At 40.8% G+C, this 19,929-nt stretch overlaps 1 protein-coding gene across 2 annotated transcripts in view; it reads right to left on the bottom strand.

Annotated features, from left to right (window-relative positions):
• Positions 1-19,929, bottom strand: part of GPD2 (glycerol-3-phosphate dehydrogenase 2) — a 121,376-nt gene that overhangs the window by 51,804 nt on the left and 49,643 nt on the right. For both annotated transcript variants that reach the window (XM_034785650.1, XM_034785651.1), the window contains 3 exons: positions 8,537-8,661; positions 7,478-7,575; positions 6,305-6,468 (listed from right to left, as the gene is read on the bottom strand). In XM_034785650.1, coding sequence (XP_034641541.1) covers positions 6,305-6,468; positions 7,478-7,575; positions 8,537-8,661 — 387 coding nt within the window. The remainder of the gene's footprint in view (positions 1-6,304; positions 6,469-7,477; positions 7,576-8,536; positions 8,662-19,929) is intronic.

Below are 19,929 nucleotides of genomic sequence, written 5' to 3'. Positions count from 1 at the left end.
CAGTTAATTACAGTCTTTAAGAATATTATTTTTAAGTAATATTTATTAATATAAAAATTAGAGATTGCTCTATTTTTTTAAACACCTAGCAGCAGAGTATCTCAACATATTTTAAAGCAGCAAAATGGTTATTAAGAATGAATTAAAACTAACCAATTAGTTTTTCAAGCTGAAAGTTGCTGTCGCGCTTTTAATAATTTTTACAGCAGCTCTCGCTACAGATCATCCAAAGAAACTTTCAAAAATCTATTTGTCAACATAAAACTTAAGCCTGCAGGCTACTGGGATTTTTTTTTTAATTCTTTTAATAATTTTCTTTTAAAAGGGAAAAAAATGCAGATGTCAGTCTTTAGTCCCAACAGGATATTTTGTTTTTTCAATGTTGATTGGATGGGGCCATTAAACTAAATCTTTGTAAAGTTTATTATTAAAAACCAAGTAGACTAAGTGCAGATGTATATGCAAAAGTAGGAAAGTACTGGTACCATCAAGAGAAAACTAAGTATCCATTGTTAAAATCCATATCATGACAACATTTCAAGTAGACAGGTTAATTTTTGCTATTAGGCTTTGGGGACTTAGGCCTTGATACTACAATTAGATCCATGGAAGGCTCTGCTGGGGTGAATCTCATTGCAGGTTCAGGGCCCTAGTTAGTTAAGACAATAACAGTCCTGAATTCAACACCACAAGAAAATGCACACTATCAACTGCCACAACCTTTATTTTAGCAAACAATGAATCGAGGGTAATGCTAACCATTTGTACTGTTTTTAAAAATCCATATGACTTTCAGTCATTCTGAATTACTATAGTGAAAAATAAAATCCAAGTATCCTATGTAAAACAGAAGGGTTATATTTTAAACAGACTAGACTGAACCTTTGCTCAACGTCCTAAGTATGGAACGGCTCATAACTGTGCCCCCCCCCGCCCTCAGCAGGACTATCTTAAAAAAAAAAGTTCTTAAAATCAGATGATGGTAAAACAAAAATTCAATTTCTCTCCTTTCCACAGTTTTGTATTACTCCTGATTATGAAGAGATATATACATACTAGCTGGTCCCACTCAAGAGGGACAAGCTCTAATTATCCTTATGCTAGTTATTTTTCCCACAATATGCCTCCTAAATGCTCTCTGTACCCAATGTATTTCAATTGAGTTAGGAGATATATCCCTATTTTTCCTCTTCAAATGTCCCTATTGATAAGTGTTGACTAGTTTAATTCGAAAAAAGGGGAAAAAACCTTTGTAGTCAAATGTTGTGTGATGAACTTTCAGGCTGCTGGATGGAAGAAAAACTATCTTCAGGTAAAAAAAAATTAATTACAGATCCACCACAATTGGCAAATAAGTATTCAGGATATTTCTTCTGAGTGTGATATTTCCATCCCTGCAAGGGATGTGTAGTTTCTTCATGACTGCTCTGCATACATCTTGATATCATGAGACTGCCAGGCTACCCATGAGGGTTAAGAAAATCTTTCCATAAAGCACTCTTACCACTAACAGAAAAAGAATGGTCTCAATTTATATAATCACCCAATAAAATCTACAACGAAAGAACATTAAGTGTCTGATGCAAAGCAAGGAAATTCATAGATAAGACTGTCCTTTAACATGTAGGCACGACAGGGTGCACCTAGAAAGTAGTTAAGTGGACACCCTGCTGTGTCTAGATGTTGAAGTACAATTCGAGCTGTGAATTTCCTGGCTTTTAAGATTTGTGGATGACTCACAACAGTCTTTTCAATGTAATTTTTGCTGGGCGTGATTTTTTACAAAAATTTGAATACTGTTTGGTTTACATGAAACTTAATGTACATGTAACTACATATCATGCTAGACAAAGATGCAGCCCAGAATGCCTTGAAGACACATTCAAGTAAAGTTAGGATCTGCTGAGATGTAGAGGTTTCAGCAAAACTCAAGGCACCCTTAAACAACAAAAAAAGCTAGCATTCTGGAATCTAGGTAATTCCTAGGCAGTTAAAGCCAAGGAAATTACTAATTTCTAGGAGGTTTATTAATTTTACTATGGAACTTCCTTACTTAGCTGTGAAGTTTGGCAAGTGAAAGAAACCTTCTGTTAAGGAGTTCTTTACTTGGGAGTTCTGCATCTCCATGATAGCCATTTTCAGTGGCTGAGGAGATGACCAAAGCCACTATAAAGTTGGCAATATGAAGATCTGGTGGAGCATGGGCTTTCTGGTTCATGTGGTGACAGATGTAGAGATACAGGACTCGTACGTGAAATGGAGAGATCATGCTCCCAAAGAAAGCACCTTCACAAAGTCTAATTTCAAGTAGTGGACAATTTGGTACATCCTGGCTGCCTTCACTTGGAACCAGAATCCTATTTTTCTTGCTATAAAAAACCTTTTTCCTCTATAAAGTAGATTGGCTTCAGACCTGTCTGTCAGCATTTCTATGGACAGATTCATGCGTAGAGGGAACAAATGCAATCTCTTCTCCGGAAAAGTTTAAGCCAGCACCAGTTTCTGAGGTTCCAAAAGCACTATGGGTCTTTGTACTATGACCTGCATGCTGGACTCATACACCTCATCATTCATTAAATCAAGTGAGGAGGTTTGAGTCCTTTTTCATCAAAATTCTTAATACCCTGCTGCTGAAGATTAATTCAGACAAAATGGGGACGATGAAAGTGAAGTGAGGAATGCCCTTGAAAGCATAGAAGAGGTGGTTCCTGCCCCCGCAGTGGAGGGAGTTTGTCCAAGATTGTCTCAGGCTAGGGGTACTTTTGGAACCCTGACCACCCATGGATTCTCAGATGACAGTATCTTCATATTAGTAAGGCCACTGACAGTTGCATGAGTCTCATACACATACTACTCTAGATGAAATTACTATAAAGTGGGTGCTCAACTGGTTGAAAGACCATAGAATAGTTACCAGTCGTTCGCGGTCACACGGGGGGGCATATCCAGAGGGCCCTGCAAGGGTCAGGTCTGCATCCAGTTCTATTCAATATTTTCATTAATGCTGTGGTGCCTAAACTTTTCCTGTCATGCCCCCCCCCCCCCCCGGTAATGTAATCTGTCTATTACTCCATTACTGCACCATTTGCTCAGCAGAGGAGCTGGAGGGACACTCCCTCCCTGCCCCCCCACTGCACAACTCGCCCCCCAAAATGTTCCTACCGTTTGGGGACCACTGCATTAATGACTTGGATAAGAGTGGAGAGTAGCTTATAAAATTTGTAGATGACACCAAGCTGAGAGGGGTTGCAAGAACTTTGGAGGGTAGGATTAGAATTCAAAACAATCTTTACAAGTTAGAGAATTGTTCTAAATTCAACAAGATGAAATTCACTAAAGAAAAATTCAAAGCACTTCACTTAGGAAGCTAAAAATCAAATGCACAACTACAAAATGGGGAATAGCTGTTTAGATGGCAGTACTGAAGAAAAGGCCCTGAGGGGTATAGCAGAACACAAATTGAATACGAGTCAGTGTGATGCAGTAGTGAAAAAGGCTAATATCATTCTGGGGAATAACAGGAAGGTGGTATGTAAGACACAGGAAGTAGCTGTTCCACTCTACTCCACACTGGTGAGGCCTCAGCTGAAGTACTACACCTCTACCCTGATATAACACGACCCGATATAACATGTATTCGGATATAACATAGTAAAGCAGTGCTCCGGGGGCCAGGGCTGCGCACTGCGGCGGATCAAAGCAAGTTCGATATAACGCGGTTTCACCTATAACACGGTAAGATTTTTTGGCTCCTGAGGACAGCGTTATATCGAGGTAGAGGTGTATGTCCAATTCTGGGCACCACACTTTAGGAAGGATGTTGGACAAGTTGGAGAGAATCCAGGGGAGAGCAACCAAAATGATAAAAGGTTTAGAAAAGCTGACCTATGAGGAAAGGTTAAAAAACCTGGGCATGTTTAGTCTTGAGAAAAAGACTACTACAGAGGGATTTAAAAACAGTCTTCAACTATGTTAAGGGCTATTACAAAGAGGACAGTGATCAATTGTTCTCAATGTTCACTGAAGGCAGGACAAGAACTAATGGACTTAATCTGCAGGAAAGGAGATTTAGGTTATATATTAGGGAAAAACTTTCCAACTATAAAGATAGTTAAGCACTGACATAGGCTTCCAAAAGAGTTTGTTGAATCCCCATCGCTAGACATTTTTAACAGGTTAAATAAACTCCTATTAGGGATGGTCTAGGTTTATTTGGTCCTGCCTCAGCACAGCAGGGATTTGGAGGGAGCTGGACTTGAGGACTTCACGGTCCCTTCCATCTCTACATTTTTATAATTAACAATAAGTACGTACATTTTTCATTCATTGGTTGGTAAAGCAATAGAGACAACACCTTTTGGACTTGTACCTCTCCAAAATTATCTTTGCCTTTGGAACTTTGACTTGGTTATTGCAATGAATTATGTAAGTGGCTTGAAGACCACCAAGCAGCTACAACTCATGCATAATGAAGCTGTCCTCCTGCATAGCAGAGTCACCCAAAAAGCAATACATCACAACACTTCCTCCTGGGAAATGCAACTCATGGTGATGACTGATCCATAAAACTCTACATGGCTTCACTTGGCTACCTTGGAGGCTGCTCTGGTAATACACAGGAAGAGAGGAAGCTGGATAGTCAAGCCAGGGGGGCTGATAGAAGAATGTATTTAGGGTACTTGGCTTAGGAATTCCCTTCTCTTACTAGTCTGACAGGTCTTAAAGGTTGTTTATGTTCATGCAGGTCTTAAAAGGTTGTTTATATCCTTTTCCTGGGCCTTTCCTGAATACAGTTAGCAGGTGACTTTTTGGGTGCAGCGTAGAAGGCGTTTTGTTTTTTAAACTTGGGGCTAGATTGTGCAACCCTGACTCATATTGATGAGGACTTACTCATTTGAGTAATCCTACTGAAATCAGTGAGATTACTTGCATGAATACAAACTCCACAGGTTGAGCCAGGGTTGTACAATCCACGCTTTTGTGTTTGAAAAGCCATACGAGTTGAAAATATTGCACATGTCACTAGGGACTTAGCATTGGACGTACTTTATAAAAATGAAATAAAAACCCCCAAATCATTCTGGTACCATCAATATAAATGTCAATATCAACAATCTGAACACAGAAGTGCTGCTACTGCACATTTGCCCATTTTTAAAAAGCAGCGTAACCCTTCGATTTATATTTTTCAAACAAGTAATCTGTGCACATTAGACCTTTGAACTACAAAACTTCAATTTAAAAAAATATTAGACTTGCAAAAAACCACTTTAATCTTCTCCTACTCTCTACAACTCAATCACTCATTTTGTTGAAATTATATATATATATTTATTAACACTCAAAACTGTATTCTGTGTAGTAGATGACATTTGTGCCAAGTTTCAGCCTTAAGGTATTTTTTCCAATAGATTTATAACCCCTTGAATATAGAGGTTTCCAGTGGAAACCACCCCAGCCCCAGAGCTGCTTGTGCTATTTGAATGTATTTACAAGAACAATTTAAATAGCTGAGGGTGATGCAAGCAAGAAGCGATTGATGCACCAAACCCAATTCAAAAAATGAGAACCACAAAAGGGAAGTCAAATTATCAAGACAGGTGTGAATTTTTTTTTAAATGTAAATACCATATAGTGAGCCATTTAAGATTATCAATAATATCATTTGTTTCCTTGACATTAACTATTTTGGTAAACATGTTCACAGATTCTACAATTTTCCTGAGGAAACTCTCTCTTTAGAGTCTTGGCTTCAGAACATCTCTGAACAATTAGTCCTCAAGTAAACACAGGATTCAGAAGCCTAATAAAATTTGGCATATTATCCGATTAGGAAATATTTGTTTGAGACTTACAGGGGGTTAGTTGGAACAGAGCACTTCAGATACCACATTTGTTTTACACTGATCCAGCACAAAAGGAGCTTCTCTAGTATTACACAACTATGCATGGCTGGAGAAGTCACAGGAACTTCCTATAGGGAATCACCAAACCATGAAGAAGATACTATGACATTTTGCTGCATCTACTGGCTGACAGAACAGATTCTTTCTCCTACATTCAGGATGATAAATCAGGAAGGCCAGAACTAAACCAATCAGATGTGTGAGCCAAATAAACTGCTTTAGTCATACATCTAAATTTAGCCAATGGAAATTATGCAAGATAGATTCCCTCAAGAGACACTTTCTATAAAAATATTTATGTATGTAAATACATCAAATTAGTTATATACTTTTGTTTTACTTTAAATACATCAACCATAAAGACGGATTAGAAAGGTAAATATAGAAAAGAAACATACCATCATAGTAGACAATAGCTCCTACAAGCCTGTCTTTCTGTAGCATTGGAAAGAGTTCCAAGGCTCTTGACTTGCTGAGCACATAGCTGCTTTTCAGACACTGACTTCCAGCTACAAGGTCATATAGTTTTATTCCCACCCAGTAGTATGGCAACTGCCACCATCTGCAAAAAAAAAAAAAAAAAGATTTCAACTGAAAAGGGAAAAAACTCTCCAATCATCATTATATATTGTAATATTAGCATTATTATGGTTATTAGTTTCTATTCTGCACCAAAGTTTGCCATTTACATAGGCCTGGTCTTCAAAACATTTTACAAGTAGACATTGACTAATCCACAATACACCTCAGATATTATCCCCATTTTATATATGAGGAAACAAAGGAAAAGAGGCAAATCGCTTGTCCATGCCCATAGCACTTATCTTTGAGAGCTCAGAGGATGGGTGAGGTCCAAGAAGACTGGAGAAGGGAAAATAGATCTTTAAAAACGGGAACAAAGAGGACCTAGAGAATTACAGATCAGTGCTGTGTACAGTTCTGGGCACCATACTTTAGGAGATGTGGACATATTGAAGACAGTCCAGAGGACAGCAGCATGCCCAACCCTGGAGATGAAAGCACTTTCCTTTGCTCTGAAAGAGATGCCTTTGATCACTGCACAACAACTCAAAGTCACTGATGGGCCCTGGAGGTGACAGGAGTGAGTGTCACTCTAGTGAGAAGGCCTTAGAGATTGGCAGGGGGAGTAAAAGGGAAAATTAGGAAGTAGGAGCCTGGAAATCACTCTCCCTCCAACTCTTCCCACCCCTAGCAAGATCTGGGAGGGGACAAAGTAAAATAAAAATACTTTTCTCTTTTGCCCTTCCCAGACAAACTGATTCATTTCAAAGTTACTGTGCAAAAGTTTTCCAAGGTAAAACTCCATTGAAAGAGGGTGAATTTGAGGAATACTGTTGGACAGCTAACTGAAACGGTGTTAATAGACAGTGCTGTACATGAACTTCATGCTTCTACAGTACAGCAACAAATTCTCACCTCTGAAAAGACAAAGCTTGTGACACGTTAACAGCTAAGAAAAAGGCATTCTGAAAACTAGTCCAGTGAAGTAGCTTCATTCTCAAAAGCAAGGGTGTAAGAAATTAAAGCAGAAGGAGTATCAGGGAGCTTACTTGTAAACAGGAAGCATTATAGGTAAAGGACCAGATAAGTGAGGAGCAATTTCGAGCAAGTTGGCACGCTCATGAAGTGCTTCTTTTACCATCCTGTACTAAAAAAAAATAAAAAACAATTCAGGACCTTTAACTCTTTGTTAACAGATCACAAATATTCAATGTTAAAACAGTTTTGCTTATCAGTCCATAAAATACACAGAATCCCTTCTCTGTGCTAGATTACAATTATTAATTACATTCTTTACTATTCTTTCAATAGCACAATGATACTTGGTTTGAAGAATTACATTGGGAACTTCCCAAATCAGTAACACAAAATCTTTAACTTGTGAGTACAGAGCAAATTCCACTAGGCATTTTAGACCTATGGCAGGTCAGTCTAACAATCAGCAGCTCTAATTAACGGACCTAAAAACCGTACTCATTTTACTAGAAGCTAATGGCACTCAATAAAGGTATGAAATTCTTCCTATCTTTGAAGACATCCAAGAAACCACTTCTGATCTGATCCTTAAAACGAAAGGCCCTATAAGCGTGTGGCAAACAATTCCACTGTACAGTATTCTACCACTTTTAAGATATTTAGACAGGTTTAATTGCAAGTTTCACAGGAAGAAGGCAAGCTTGGGGTTTTTCCCAAAGGTAGAAGATTGTCCCATCTTCCATCATATTATGCATGGGAACACCAATACCAGAAAATCTGTCAATGAATATGTACCACTCATTTACTATATTTTCTTTCCCGAAATTCCTTTAAAACAAACAAAATTCTTATCAGTGTACAAAAGGAAATCTCCCCCACCTCAATATGTACAGTCCACAAGATACTATTTTCAGATGGTCTGTAAATGATACTCTAGCAAGAAACAGCATTGGAAATGTCCCCAAAATATTCTAGCAGAATTCACTGAGCAAGCTATTCTGTATGCACAGTGCCTCTGGTATTCAACAAAAGAAAGTATTAAAAACCATAAAATGAGAACAGAGATTTAATTGGGAGGCGGAAAAAAAGAGTCTACTGGCAATTTTTGCTTAACAGCCAGCATAAACAATTACCTGCTCGAAATCCAACCTCATGATGGCCTTCTGAAGATATCTCACTCCACCATGGATCAATTTAGTGCTCCTGCTGCTGGTCCCTGATGAGAAATCATCTCTTTCTACAAGAGCTGTTTTTAGTCCTGTGTAACCAGAAAACCAAATTAACTTCTTAAATTACACAATTTGTATGTAATTCATTAAAGACACTTCTCTAGGGTAGAGACAATCACAAGAAAAATTACTCTGAACATGGATAAATTTGTATTCCAAGTGCAGTGCACTGTCTATACTGTAATGAAAAGATTTTAGTCTCTTCCTGGGGGAAAAGTCGAAACAGAACTCTTAAACAGAGGCACATTAAAATCTGGACACATCACAATGAAAAGACATTCCAGCACATAGAGGCTAAGCAGTTGGACTTTTATGCAGGGCAGCAAGGCTCCTATGAATGAATTAGAATCATAGGTCTGGAAGAGACCTTGAGAGATCATCTAGTCCAGTCCCCTGCATTCATGGTAGACCTAAGTATGATCTAGACCATCCCTGACAGGTTTTTGTCTAACTTGCTCTTAAAAATCTTCAATGATGGAGATTTCACAACCTCCCTAGGCAATTTATTCCAGTGCTTAATCACCCTAACAGTCAGGATATTTTTCTTAATGTCCAACTTAAAATCGCTCTTGCTGGAATTTAAGCCCATTGCTTCTTGTCCAATTCTCCATGGTTAAGGAGAACCATTTTTCTCCTTCCTCCTTGTAACACCCTTTTATATACTTGAAAGCTGTTATCATGCCCCTCCTCCCTAGTCTTCTCTTCTCCACACTAAACAAACCCAATTTTTTCCATCTTCCCTCAGAGGTCTGGTTTTCTAGACTTTTGATCATTTTTGTTGCTCATCTCTGGACTTTCTACAATTTGTCCACACCTTTCCTGAAATGTGGCACCCAGAACTGGACACATTATTCCAGCTGAGGCCTAATCAGCATAGAGTAGAGTGGAAGAATTACTTCTCGTGTCTTGCTTAAAAACACTTCTCCTAATACATCCCAGAATGATGTTTGCTCTTTTTTGCAACAGTGTTACACTGTTGCCTCATATTTAGCTTGTGATCCACTATGCCTCCAAATCTCTTTCTGCAGTACTCCTTCCTAGGCAGTTATTTCCCATTCTGTATGTGTGCAACTGGCTGTTCCTTCCTAAATGGAGTACTTTGCATTTGTCCTTATTGAATTTCATCCTATTTACTTCAGACCATTTCTCCAGTTTGACCAGATCATTTTGAATTTTAATCCTATCCTCCAAAGCACTTGCAACCCCTCTCAGCTTGGTATCGTCCGCAGACTTTATACGTGTATTCTCTATGCCACTATCTAAATCACTGATGAAGATACTGAACTGAATCAGACACAGAATTGATCCCTGCGGGACCCGACTTAATATACCCTTCTAGCTTGGCGGTGAACCACTGTAACTACTCTCTGGAAATGGTTTTCCATCCAGTTATGTACCCATCTTATAGTAGTTCCATGAAGGTTGTACAGGCGCTCCCCGAGTTATGTAAACCCAACGTACGCAAATCCAAGCTTACAGAAAAAGTTCTGTTAGCTTGAAATAGGAGTCGGGGGGTTGTGGTTTTTGGGGGGGAGTTGCGTAAGGGTCGGAGATACGTTTCCGACTTATGCAAAATTTGAGTTACGCAAGGCGTTCCAGAACGGAACGCTTGCGTAAGTTGGGGAACATCTGTATTTTCCTAATTTGTTTTTGAGGTCATGTGATACAATATCAAAAGCCTTACTAAAGTCAATACATGCCACGTCTACTGCTTCCTCCCATTCACAAGGCTTGTTACCCTGTCAAAAAAGGCTGTTAAGTTGGTTCGACATGATTTGTTCTTGACAAGTCCATGCTGACTGTTACTTATCACCTTAATATCTTCTAGGTGTTTGCAAACTGATTGCTTAATTATTTGCTCATTATCTTTCCAGGTACTGAAGTTAAGCTGTCTGGTCTGTAATTCCCCAGGTTGTCCTTATTTCCCTTTTTATACCTGGGCACTATATTTGCCCCTTTTCCAGTCCTCTGGAATGTCTCCCATCTTCCATGACTTTTCAAAGATAATTGTTAATGGCTCAGATATCTCCTCAGTCAGCTCCTTGAGTATTCTAGCATGTATTTCATCAGGCTCTGGTGACTTGAGGACATCTAACTTGCCTAAGTAATTTTTAGCTTGCTTTTCCCCTATTTTAGCCTCTAATCCTACCTCATTTTCACTGGCATTCACTAGGTTAGACATCCAGATCGCTACTAACCTTTTTGGTAAAAGGTCATTAGAATCAGTAGTCACTGTATGACCACATAACATTTTATTTTAATAATATAAATAATAATATAATAATAAATGGAGATATATCTATCTCATAGAACTGGAAGGGACCCTGAAAGGTCGTTGAGTCCAGTCCCCTTCACTAGCCGGACCAAGTACTGATTTTTGCCCCAGATCCCTAAGTGGTCCCCTCAAGGATTGAACTCACAACCCTGGGTTTAGCAGGCCAATGCTCAAACCACTGAGCTATCCCTCCCCCTTTTTATTAATAAAAAAGTGGCTTTTTGCAGAATAAACATTACAAACTAATGTGCTCAATATCCTTGCAAAGCCGACTATTGTTATTACTCATTTTACAACTAAGGAAGAGAGATGCCCAAAACCAAAGAAGGAATCAATAACAGCCAGGATTAGAGCTCACAATTTCCTAGCTCTTAGAGCTTAGACAACATTTTGATGATAGAGATAGATTGCTTTAAGATTCTTGGTACAACCCTTAATAATGTAAGTGTTCTCTAAAATATAATCAGGAGACTTGGGTCCTTCCACTGAAAGTACTGACTACTTGGTGGGGGGGGAGCAGGGAAGGGAAAGAGCAGGGAACTCAGATGCAAGTGTTCATACATTGACACTAATCAACTAAAAGAATAAGTTCTTCTAAAAATGTGATAAAAGAAAGGAGTTTGGGACTCAATGTGGAGGGTGCTGAACTGTCTGTTACAATCCAGGAAAGGATTTAGCCACCAGTTTACATTTTACTTTAGTAGGAGTACTCAAAGTTCAGCACATGCTTAAATGCTTTTGCTGGATCGGAGTCAGGAGGTGTAGCACCTTGTGGGATCAAGCCCATATTCAGTATCTGCTTTTATGCAGTTTGTCTAACTCAAAGTAATTCTAATCTATTCTGGGTTTAAACTTTCTATGAAAAGTCATAGGCATTTTTTAGTCAGAGAAAAACAGATTAAGAACAATTGTGATATAAAGTTAAATTAAATAAAAATCTATCTTCTCTCCATTTAATATTATGCTTAGTTATGGCAACTGAAGTAGTGTACAACCAAGTGGCTCTTCTATTAATTAAAACACTCCATGTGCATTTGGATTGCTTCAATGTGATTAAATTTTTCACACTGAGTCCACCCTGGATATTGAGGATACAATTCTCACAAAAGAGAAAAGAAAAAGGCAAGTTAATCCGCAAAACTTTGTCTTATAAAGTGAATCTGTGTCATGATAGACTTACAAGAAAATAAAGAAGGCTAGAAATACATTTTTGTATATTGTAATGAGATAGGTGAGCTCTAAATAAAGGAAATTCACAATGTATTCATTTACATATAATAAACTGAATATATACATACATACAGTCATATGCACATATATATTTTTTTTATACACACTTTATATGTATACAAGCTAATGACATTCAGGGTGTGTATATATATATATATATATATATATACACACACACACACACACACACATACATATACATACACACACACATACATACATATACATACACACACGCACACAAATGTGCATAAATTATAGATAGAGACACCTTTTACACACACACACACACACATATATATATACACGCATATGTGTATATTACAGAAATATATGGCAGTGTAGTCCAAGATAAAGTTTTACCAGCAGGTGTTTCGGATGACAGTGTGTCTCAAGTGTTCCTCCCCTCCACCCCCACGCACAAAGTGAAAACATCTCTGCAATTGAATCTCCAATAATACACAGTTTATTTAGAAAAAGAAAGAGAAGAATACTGTATCCATTTGAAACTAGATAGGAGGAATGGAATTAGCCAATTTAGAATTAGGCCTGAACACTTTTTTTTCCCAAGGGGAAGGAAACCACAGTTAATCAGATCTTTCAAGAACATGCTTTACATTGCTCAATCAAATAATGAATGCCAGGGAAGCTGTGTAGGAAGGGTACTAAAAATCATTACCGTATCCTTAAGGTTTTTCAAGACAAAGGATATAGCGTGAGGATATCCCATTTAGGAAAATGTTTTTATAATATATGCCATTTGGCAAAACTTTGCTCTTTATTAAACCAGGAAAATTCATCCATGGCAGTAACGGTTTTGTAGTATTCACAGAGGGGTATGACTTGTGTATGGCATGGACCATATTTACAATAGATAACTTACAAAAGTTATTCTACATAGTTTTAGCACATACAATAATTGAAAAAAAAGTTTTGCGCACACCAACAACCTTAACAATAAAGATGTTCTCTTTTCAGAAATGTCTTCCAAACCTCTAATATACCGTATATACTCATTCATAAGCTGATTTTTTTTAGTAAAAAGGGGAAGCACCAGAGAAGGGGGTTGGCTTATGAACGGATATAGAGAGGGAGAGGTTGGGCACAGCCCCTCCCCCGAACAGAGGGAGCAAAGAAAGGCTACACAGCCAGCAGAGACAGAAGGGAAGAAGTGGGGCCAGAGTCTCTCCACTTCGGGCCACGCTGCTCTCCCCCCCAGCCTCCGAAGCAGCTGCAGCTCCAGGGCTGGCAGGCTGCAGCCGTGCCGCTCGGCCCCAGCCCCAGAGCAGGCTGCCCAGCCCAGCCCATTGGAACATGCTGCGGCCAAACCACCCAGTCTGTCCGACCAGAGCTGGCTGCGGCTGCGCTGCCCAGCCTGCCGGAGCAGCTCCAGCCAGGTCAGAGACATCTTCCCCTGGCCCTCCCCCAGATACGGTGGGAAGAGATGGGGAGAGTGTGGGAGTCCCAGGCTAGGGGTGGGGTCATGTGGGGGTTGTCACAGGGGTTACTCCCCTGACTCCCAGCTTCTCCCCCCCAAAAAATTTCCCCACCAGTTGCTGTCCCGGCCCGTCAGGGTAAGCAGCCGGCGTGCCGGGACACTTTGTTTACTTAGGTTTACCTCCGTGCCTGCGGACGCTTGAGGTAAAACAAACCGTGCCAGCTTATCCTGATGGCCCGGGAGCCAAAGTTTGCCGATCCCTGAATTATAGGATCGGCTTATGAACGGTTACAAAAATTTTCCATTTTTACTTATCCATCTTGGGGGGGTTGGCTTATAAATGAACCGGCTTATGATCGAGTATATATGGTAATTAAGGTCTTGATTAGTAATTGTAGTGTGAAACAACTAATTAACTTATCTAGAAATGCTTAGCCCTCCCCCCCACACACACACCCCTCTTAAATATTGTGACTTGGTTTCATAAAAGTGTAAAAGTTTACAAAAAATAAATCCAATTAAGATAAGCACCTCAAGGCAAGAATGTGGCCTTTTGCTCAAAATCTTTGAGATATATTGCACATACCTAGAAAGATTGCTTTTGTTGCAACAAGTAGAATAGTGGATTCCCCCAACACTAGTGTTTTTTCTCATTTGAAAGTATGTGGGCAAGGGGGAAAGAAAGAGGAAGCAGGGTCAATGAGGTTCTTACCAAAGTTGAGAAAAGCAACATGACTGCGTGCACAAGGAGAGAATAATTAATGTAAATACTAACACTACTCTATTTTTTTTACCCTGCATCACCTTAAAGATAGTGCAGTGCTTTGTAATATTGCTTGTAGAACAATATAAAAACCCTTTATCATTTATTGGTCCCCCAAAACTTTTATGTCCTTAAAAATCCAATTACTGTTAACTTTAAAAGATCAGAGTAATTTGTTTTTGTCAAATGTGACTGAAGATTAATGGATACAATCAGGAATAATTTGGTGAAAACATATCAAACACAAGGAAAGCAAAATTTGTTGTTAAGTGAAGCATCAGACATAATAAAAGAGCAAATTCCATGAATGAACAGCAACAATACACAATTCATTAACCAAATGCCTATGATTATTTCACACTTCAGAAAACTACTGATATGATCAGAATATGTAGTAACAGGATAAATATAGATTACCTTCAACCATTCTTTGTGCACTTCCAATTACAATTTTTCCAGAGCCCACCAACATAATAAGAGCAAGACTGAAAACCTTAGTCACGTAGGTTTACCAGCTATTTAGTTTTCTTTAATAATCCATTAAAAATCATAACACACTAATTACAAATTGGAATGTATTCCCCGATATATCAATATGCTTATGTTACTTGCTTTTACTTTATGTAGAAAACTTAAAAGTTTATATAAAATGAGCATACATTTCAGCTAAATGTTTTCAAACAGACCTGGGGGGAAATCCTGGGCCCAGTGAAGTCAATGGGAGTTGACTTCACTGGAGCCAGATTTCATTCCTGGCATCAGCGGAACTGTACCCTCAGACATCCGGTATTCCTTACACCAGTCCTGAAGGTAGGTGCTAGATGCCATGCAGAATTCTGCAGCTACCAATCACGTTGCATGCAAATCTAAGAAAAACATTATGGCTGAGATTTGAAGCACACACGTCAGGGAGTTCAAAGTTAAAGATGCAGTATAGCGTTACCAAAGTACATGGCACTAACATATGAAAAATGGAGGTTATTTACCTGTAACTGGAGGTCCTTCGAGATGTGTGGTCCCTATCTCCATTCCACATGTGCTTACGCATGCACACACTGTGCCTGAAACTGAAGATTTCTAGCAAGTAGTGTCATTGATCCACACCCGCGCAGTTGCTTTCTTTGTGCTCCAGAGCTGAAGGCTTAAGGGGCCGGTACAGTATGACACCTCTCCAGTTCCTCTTCTTACCAGGAATCAGATAAGATCTAAAGCAAAAGGGAAGGAGGGTGGGTAGTGGAATGCAGATAGGGACCCCACATCTCAAAGAACCTCCAGCTACAGGAAGTAACCTCCATTTTTAATCTGAGCTCGGGTCTCTATGTATATTCCAGACGTGGGTGATTGATAAGCAGTATTGAAATGGCGAGATGGGACTGGAATGCAGTTAATACAGATGCTTTTAATACTGCAGGCCTAACAGCTTCATCTGAAGAGGAGCTTGAACTAATGTGTAATGCTTCATGAATGAATGGATGGAACTCCAGGTAGTGGCCCAATATATATCCAGTATAGGTACCTCTTGAAGAGATGCTGTTGAGGTTGCTTGTGCCTTAGTGGAACGGGCTCTCATCCCCCACCCTGGGGAAGAAATACGTGCCAACTGGTAACACAGAATGATGCAGCCAGAGATCCACTTTGAGTGTCTCTGAGCAGATAATGCTTTTCCTCACAACGGTTTCACTAAAGCTACAACTATTCAGTGATTTTCTAATTGGTTGTGTCCTTTGCAAGTAAAACGCCAGCGCTCACCTGACATCCAAAGAGCAAAGTTTCCTCTCCTCATTGGAAGCATGAGGTTTTGGGAAGAATACCGGTAAGTGGATATGCTGATTGATGTGAAACTCAGAAACCTTCCCCTTATGAAAAATAGCGTAGGGCAGATCAGCCACGAGTGCTCACTCTTCTAGCCAATGTGATGGCAATTAAAAAGGTGACTTTCACAGAACATGTAGCCAGCATTTCAAAGTATGGTCTGATAAGTACTGATAGTATGAGTCTGAGGTCTCATTGTTGTGTAGGCTTCACCACTGGAAGGAAGGGCCCTTCATGAATATCAGTTGTTCCTGGATTAGTAAAAAAAGTGTCCTACCTGAGAATGGAAGGCACTGATTGCTGCTAGATGGACCAGCAGGGAACTAATGGGAAGCCCTGAAGTTTTTAGAGACAGAGGTAATCTAAAATACCAGTGTATATCTGCAGATTCTGGAGACAACTGGTTGCTTTGGGCTCACTAGAGAAATGCTTCCATTTAACCAGATAACATTTCCTGGTGGAGTCTTTCCTATTTTGATAGAACATTCATTCTCAGAAGTCGTTCAAAGTCAAATGTCCATTCAAATTTGTGAAGTGAAGGAGGCCTGAGTTGGGATATCCGATGTTACCATTCTCCTCGGTAAGCAGATCCAGAAAGGCTCAGATACTGATGGGAGGATGGGTTAACATTCACTGGAGATCTGGAAACTACAATTGTCTGGGCCAGTTGGATATTATGAGAATGACCTGAGCTTCATCATACTGAATCTTCTGTTTGAAGATGTTCCCCACTGTGTGAAGATCTCATTAAGGACAGAATTGTGTATCTCCCATTCATGGTCCATGGAGAAGTGTCTGCTGAGATTATCCACTAGAGAAATCTTGGCACCTAATAGGTATGTAGCCAAGTGCATGACATGGTTTATGATGCACCAATTAAAAAAATTGAGTGCTTCCGAGCAAAGAGGAAGGATTTTGCTCCACCTTGTTTATATAAGAAATAGTTGTATATTGTCTGACGTTATTTGGACATGGAGAGATCAAATAAGTAAGAGGAATGCATTACAGGCTAGATTAACTGCTCTTATCGAGTAGGTTGATATGCATCCTAGCCTCCCGAAGATTCCAAGTGCCTTGTATGGTGTAGTTGTCCAGGTGAACTCCCCATCCAATAAGGAATGTGTCTAACAATGGTCGCATCGGGTGTGGGTGTGATGAAAGGGTGAAAGGGACTCCCACACATACTTTCTCTGGCTTTGTCCACCAGGCAAGAGAAGCCATGACCCTCGTGGGAATTCTTACTCTGGTGTTGGGGGGGGGGGGGGGGGTTCTCTTTCATGAGTAAGTTGACCAGAGCCAGGCTTGTAGGTAATGTAGATGAAGTCTGGCAAATGATGTTATAAGTACACAATGCTATGTGGCCTAATAGTGAAAGGCAGACCTTGACAGTGACTCCTGGTCTGAAAGTGACATGTCTTATCAATTTTTTCATGGTCTGGAATCTCTCCATAGGGAAGAAAGATCTTGATGAGATTGAATTTAAGGTCACTCCTATGAAGTCTATAGTCCTGGTGGGAGTCAGATTGGACTTTCCTTTGACAACACACATTCCCAAGGTTGCCAGAAAATGGAGCAAGAATGAAGTTGCCAACTGGACCTCCTGACTACAGAGACTAAAGGCATGTCTACACTGGCAGAGTTACAGCACCGGCAATTACAGCGCTGCTCAGAGAGCACTGAAGGGAAACCGCTGTTGTGTGTTCACACTGTCAGCTGCCTGCACAATAGTGTGTTCACACTTGCGGCACTTGCAGCGGTATTCGGTGTGATGCACTCTGGGCAGCTATCCCACAGAGCATCTCTTTCTCTTCTGCCACCAAGAGTTGTGGAAAGGCGGAGGGGGTCACGGGGCATCCTGGGTCCTGTCCCAATGCCCCGTCATGCATTGCTTTGCATCCCAGCATTCCCTGCGCTTCCGTCCACATTTGGCGCCATCTTTAAATGGTTTGTGTACTGCGTGCACTGCCTCTTCGGGCTGCAGGAATGGATCCTGAACTGTTGACCAGTATGCTGCTCGCTCTCACCAACACGTCATGAGTGGCGGTGGAGTTATTCTTTAAGCTACAAAGGCAAGAGGAGTGCGACATTAATCTCGTCACGCATAGTAGCAACGACACAAGATAGCTTGTGGCATTCAGAGGTGCTGACCACGCTAGAATGACACTTTTGGGCTCGGGAAACAAGCACTGAGTGGTGGGATCACATCCTGATGCATGTCAGGGATGACGAGCAGTGGCTGCAGAACTTTTGGATGAGGAAAGCCACATTCATGGGACTGTGTGATGAGCTCGCCCCAGCCCTGCGGCACAAGGACACAAGAATGAGAGCTGCCCTGCCGTTGGAGAAGCATGTGGTAATTGCACTGTGGAAGCTGGCTACTCCATACTGCTACCGATCGGTCACTAATCAGTTCGGAGTGGGAAGGTCGACCGTTGGACTCATGTTGACGGAAGTCTGCAGGGCCATTAATTGCATCCTGCTCCGAAAGACCGTGACATTGTGGATGGCTTTGCACAAATGGGCTTCACTAACTGCAGAGGGGTGATAGATGGCACGCACATGCCAATTCTGCACCAGACCACCTAGCCACCAAGTACATTAATCACAAGGCATTTTTCTCAATGGTTCTCCAGGTGCTTGTGGATCACCATGGGCGTTTCACAGACATTAACACAAAGTGGCCTGGAAAGGTGCATGACGCATGCATCTTTCAGAATACTGGCCTGTTCAGGAAGCTGCAAGCAGGGACTTTCTTCCTGGACCAGAAGATCACTGTATGGGAAGTCAAAATGCCCATTGTGATCCTGGGAGACCCCCGCCTACCGCTTAATGCCATGGCTCATGAAGCGATACATGGGGCAACTTGGCAACAGCAAGGAGTGGTTCAACAGCAGGCTGAGCAAATGCAGAATGACTGCTGAGTGTGCTTTTGACAGTTTAAAAGCCCACTGGCACTGCCTCTATGGGAAGCTGGACCTGGCCGATGACAATATTCCTATGCTTATAGCCGCATGCTGTATGGTCCATAATATTTATGAAGGGAAGGGTGAAAGCTTCACTCAGGGCTGGACCGCAGAGGCTCAGTGCCTGGAGGCTGAGTTTGAGCAGCCAGAGACCAGGGCTATTAGAGGGGCACAGTGTGGGGTCATAAGGATCAGGGATGCCTTGAGGTAGCAATTTGAACCTGAAAGCCACTAATACTTGTTGCTATGCTCGGGAGTGCAGTGCTTGTAATGATAGGAGGTGATTGGTGCAGACTATGCAATATGTAGGTTTAACATAATTGTATGTTGCTTTGCACGGCTCTTTTTGCTTTCAATTAATAGAATAAAGATTGCTTTCAAACTAACAATTCTTTTATTAAAAGACAACAACCGGAGGAGAGAGTCAAACAAAAAAAACCCACCAGCAGTGAGGGGGATGGGGGAAGGGAAAGTCCCAGGAGGAGGGGGGATCCCGGGATGGCTAAAGATTTGTATGTCCAGGGATCGTATCCAACCTTCTCCTTTGGAGTACAATGGAGCGGGTACGGTACGTCTGCAGGGCCAAACTGCAGAGAGATGGGTGTTGAGTGCAGTGGGTAGTGGGAATCCACACAGCTGGATTGTGATGGGGGTGGGGGGGGAGTGGAATGCCGTGGGTATAAACTGGAGCCAGGAGGTTGATAAGAGTGCGCTGGCGATGTCTGGAGAGAGCATGGGAAAGTTTTGCGATAAAGGCTGCAAGGGAGGGCGGGTATGGAGCTGCTCAGTTTGAAGAACTAGTATTGCCTGGAGCAT

Source organism: Trachemys scripta, chromosome 11 (genome assembly GCF_013100865.1).
Source record: "Trachemys scripta elegans isolate TJP31775 chromosome 11, CAS_Tse_1.0, whole genome shotgun sequence".
Classification (NCBI taxonomy): domain Eukaryota; kingdom Metazoa; phylum Chordata; order Testudines; family Emydidae; genus Trachemys; species Trachemys scripta.
Note: the sequence above shows the minus strand (reverse complement) of the source record. Positions and strands in the feature narration are given on the sequence as shown.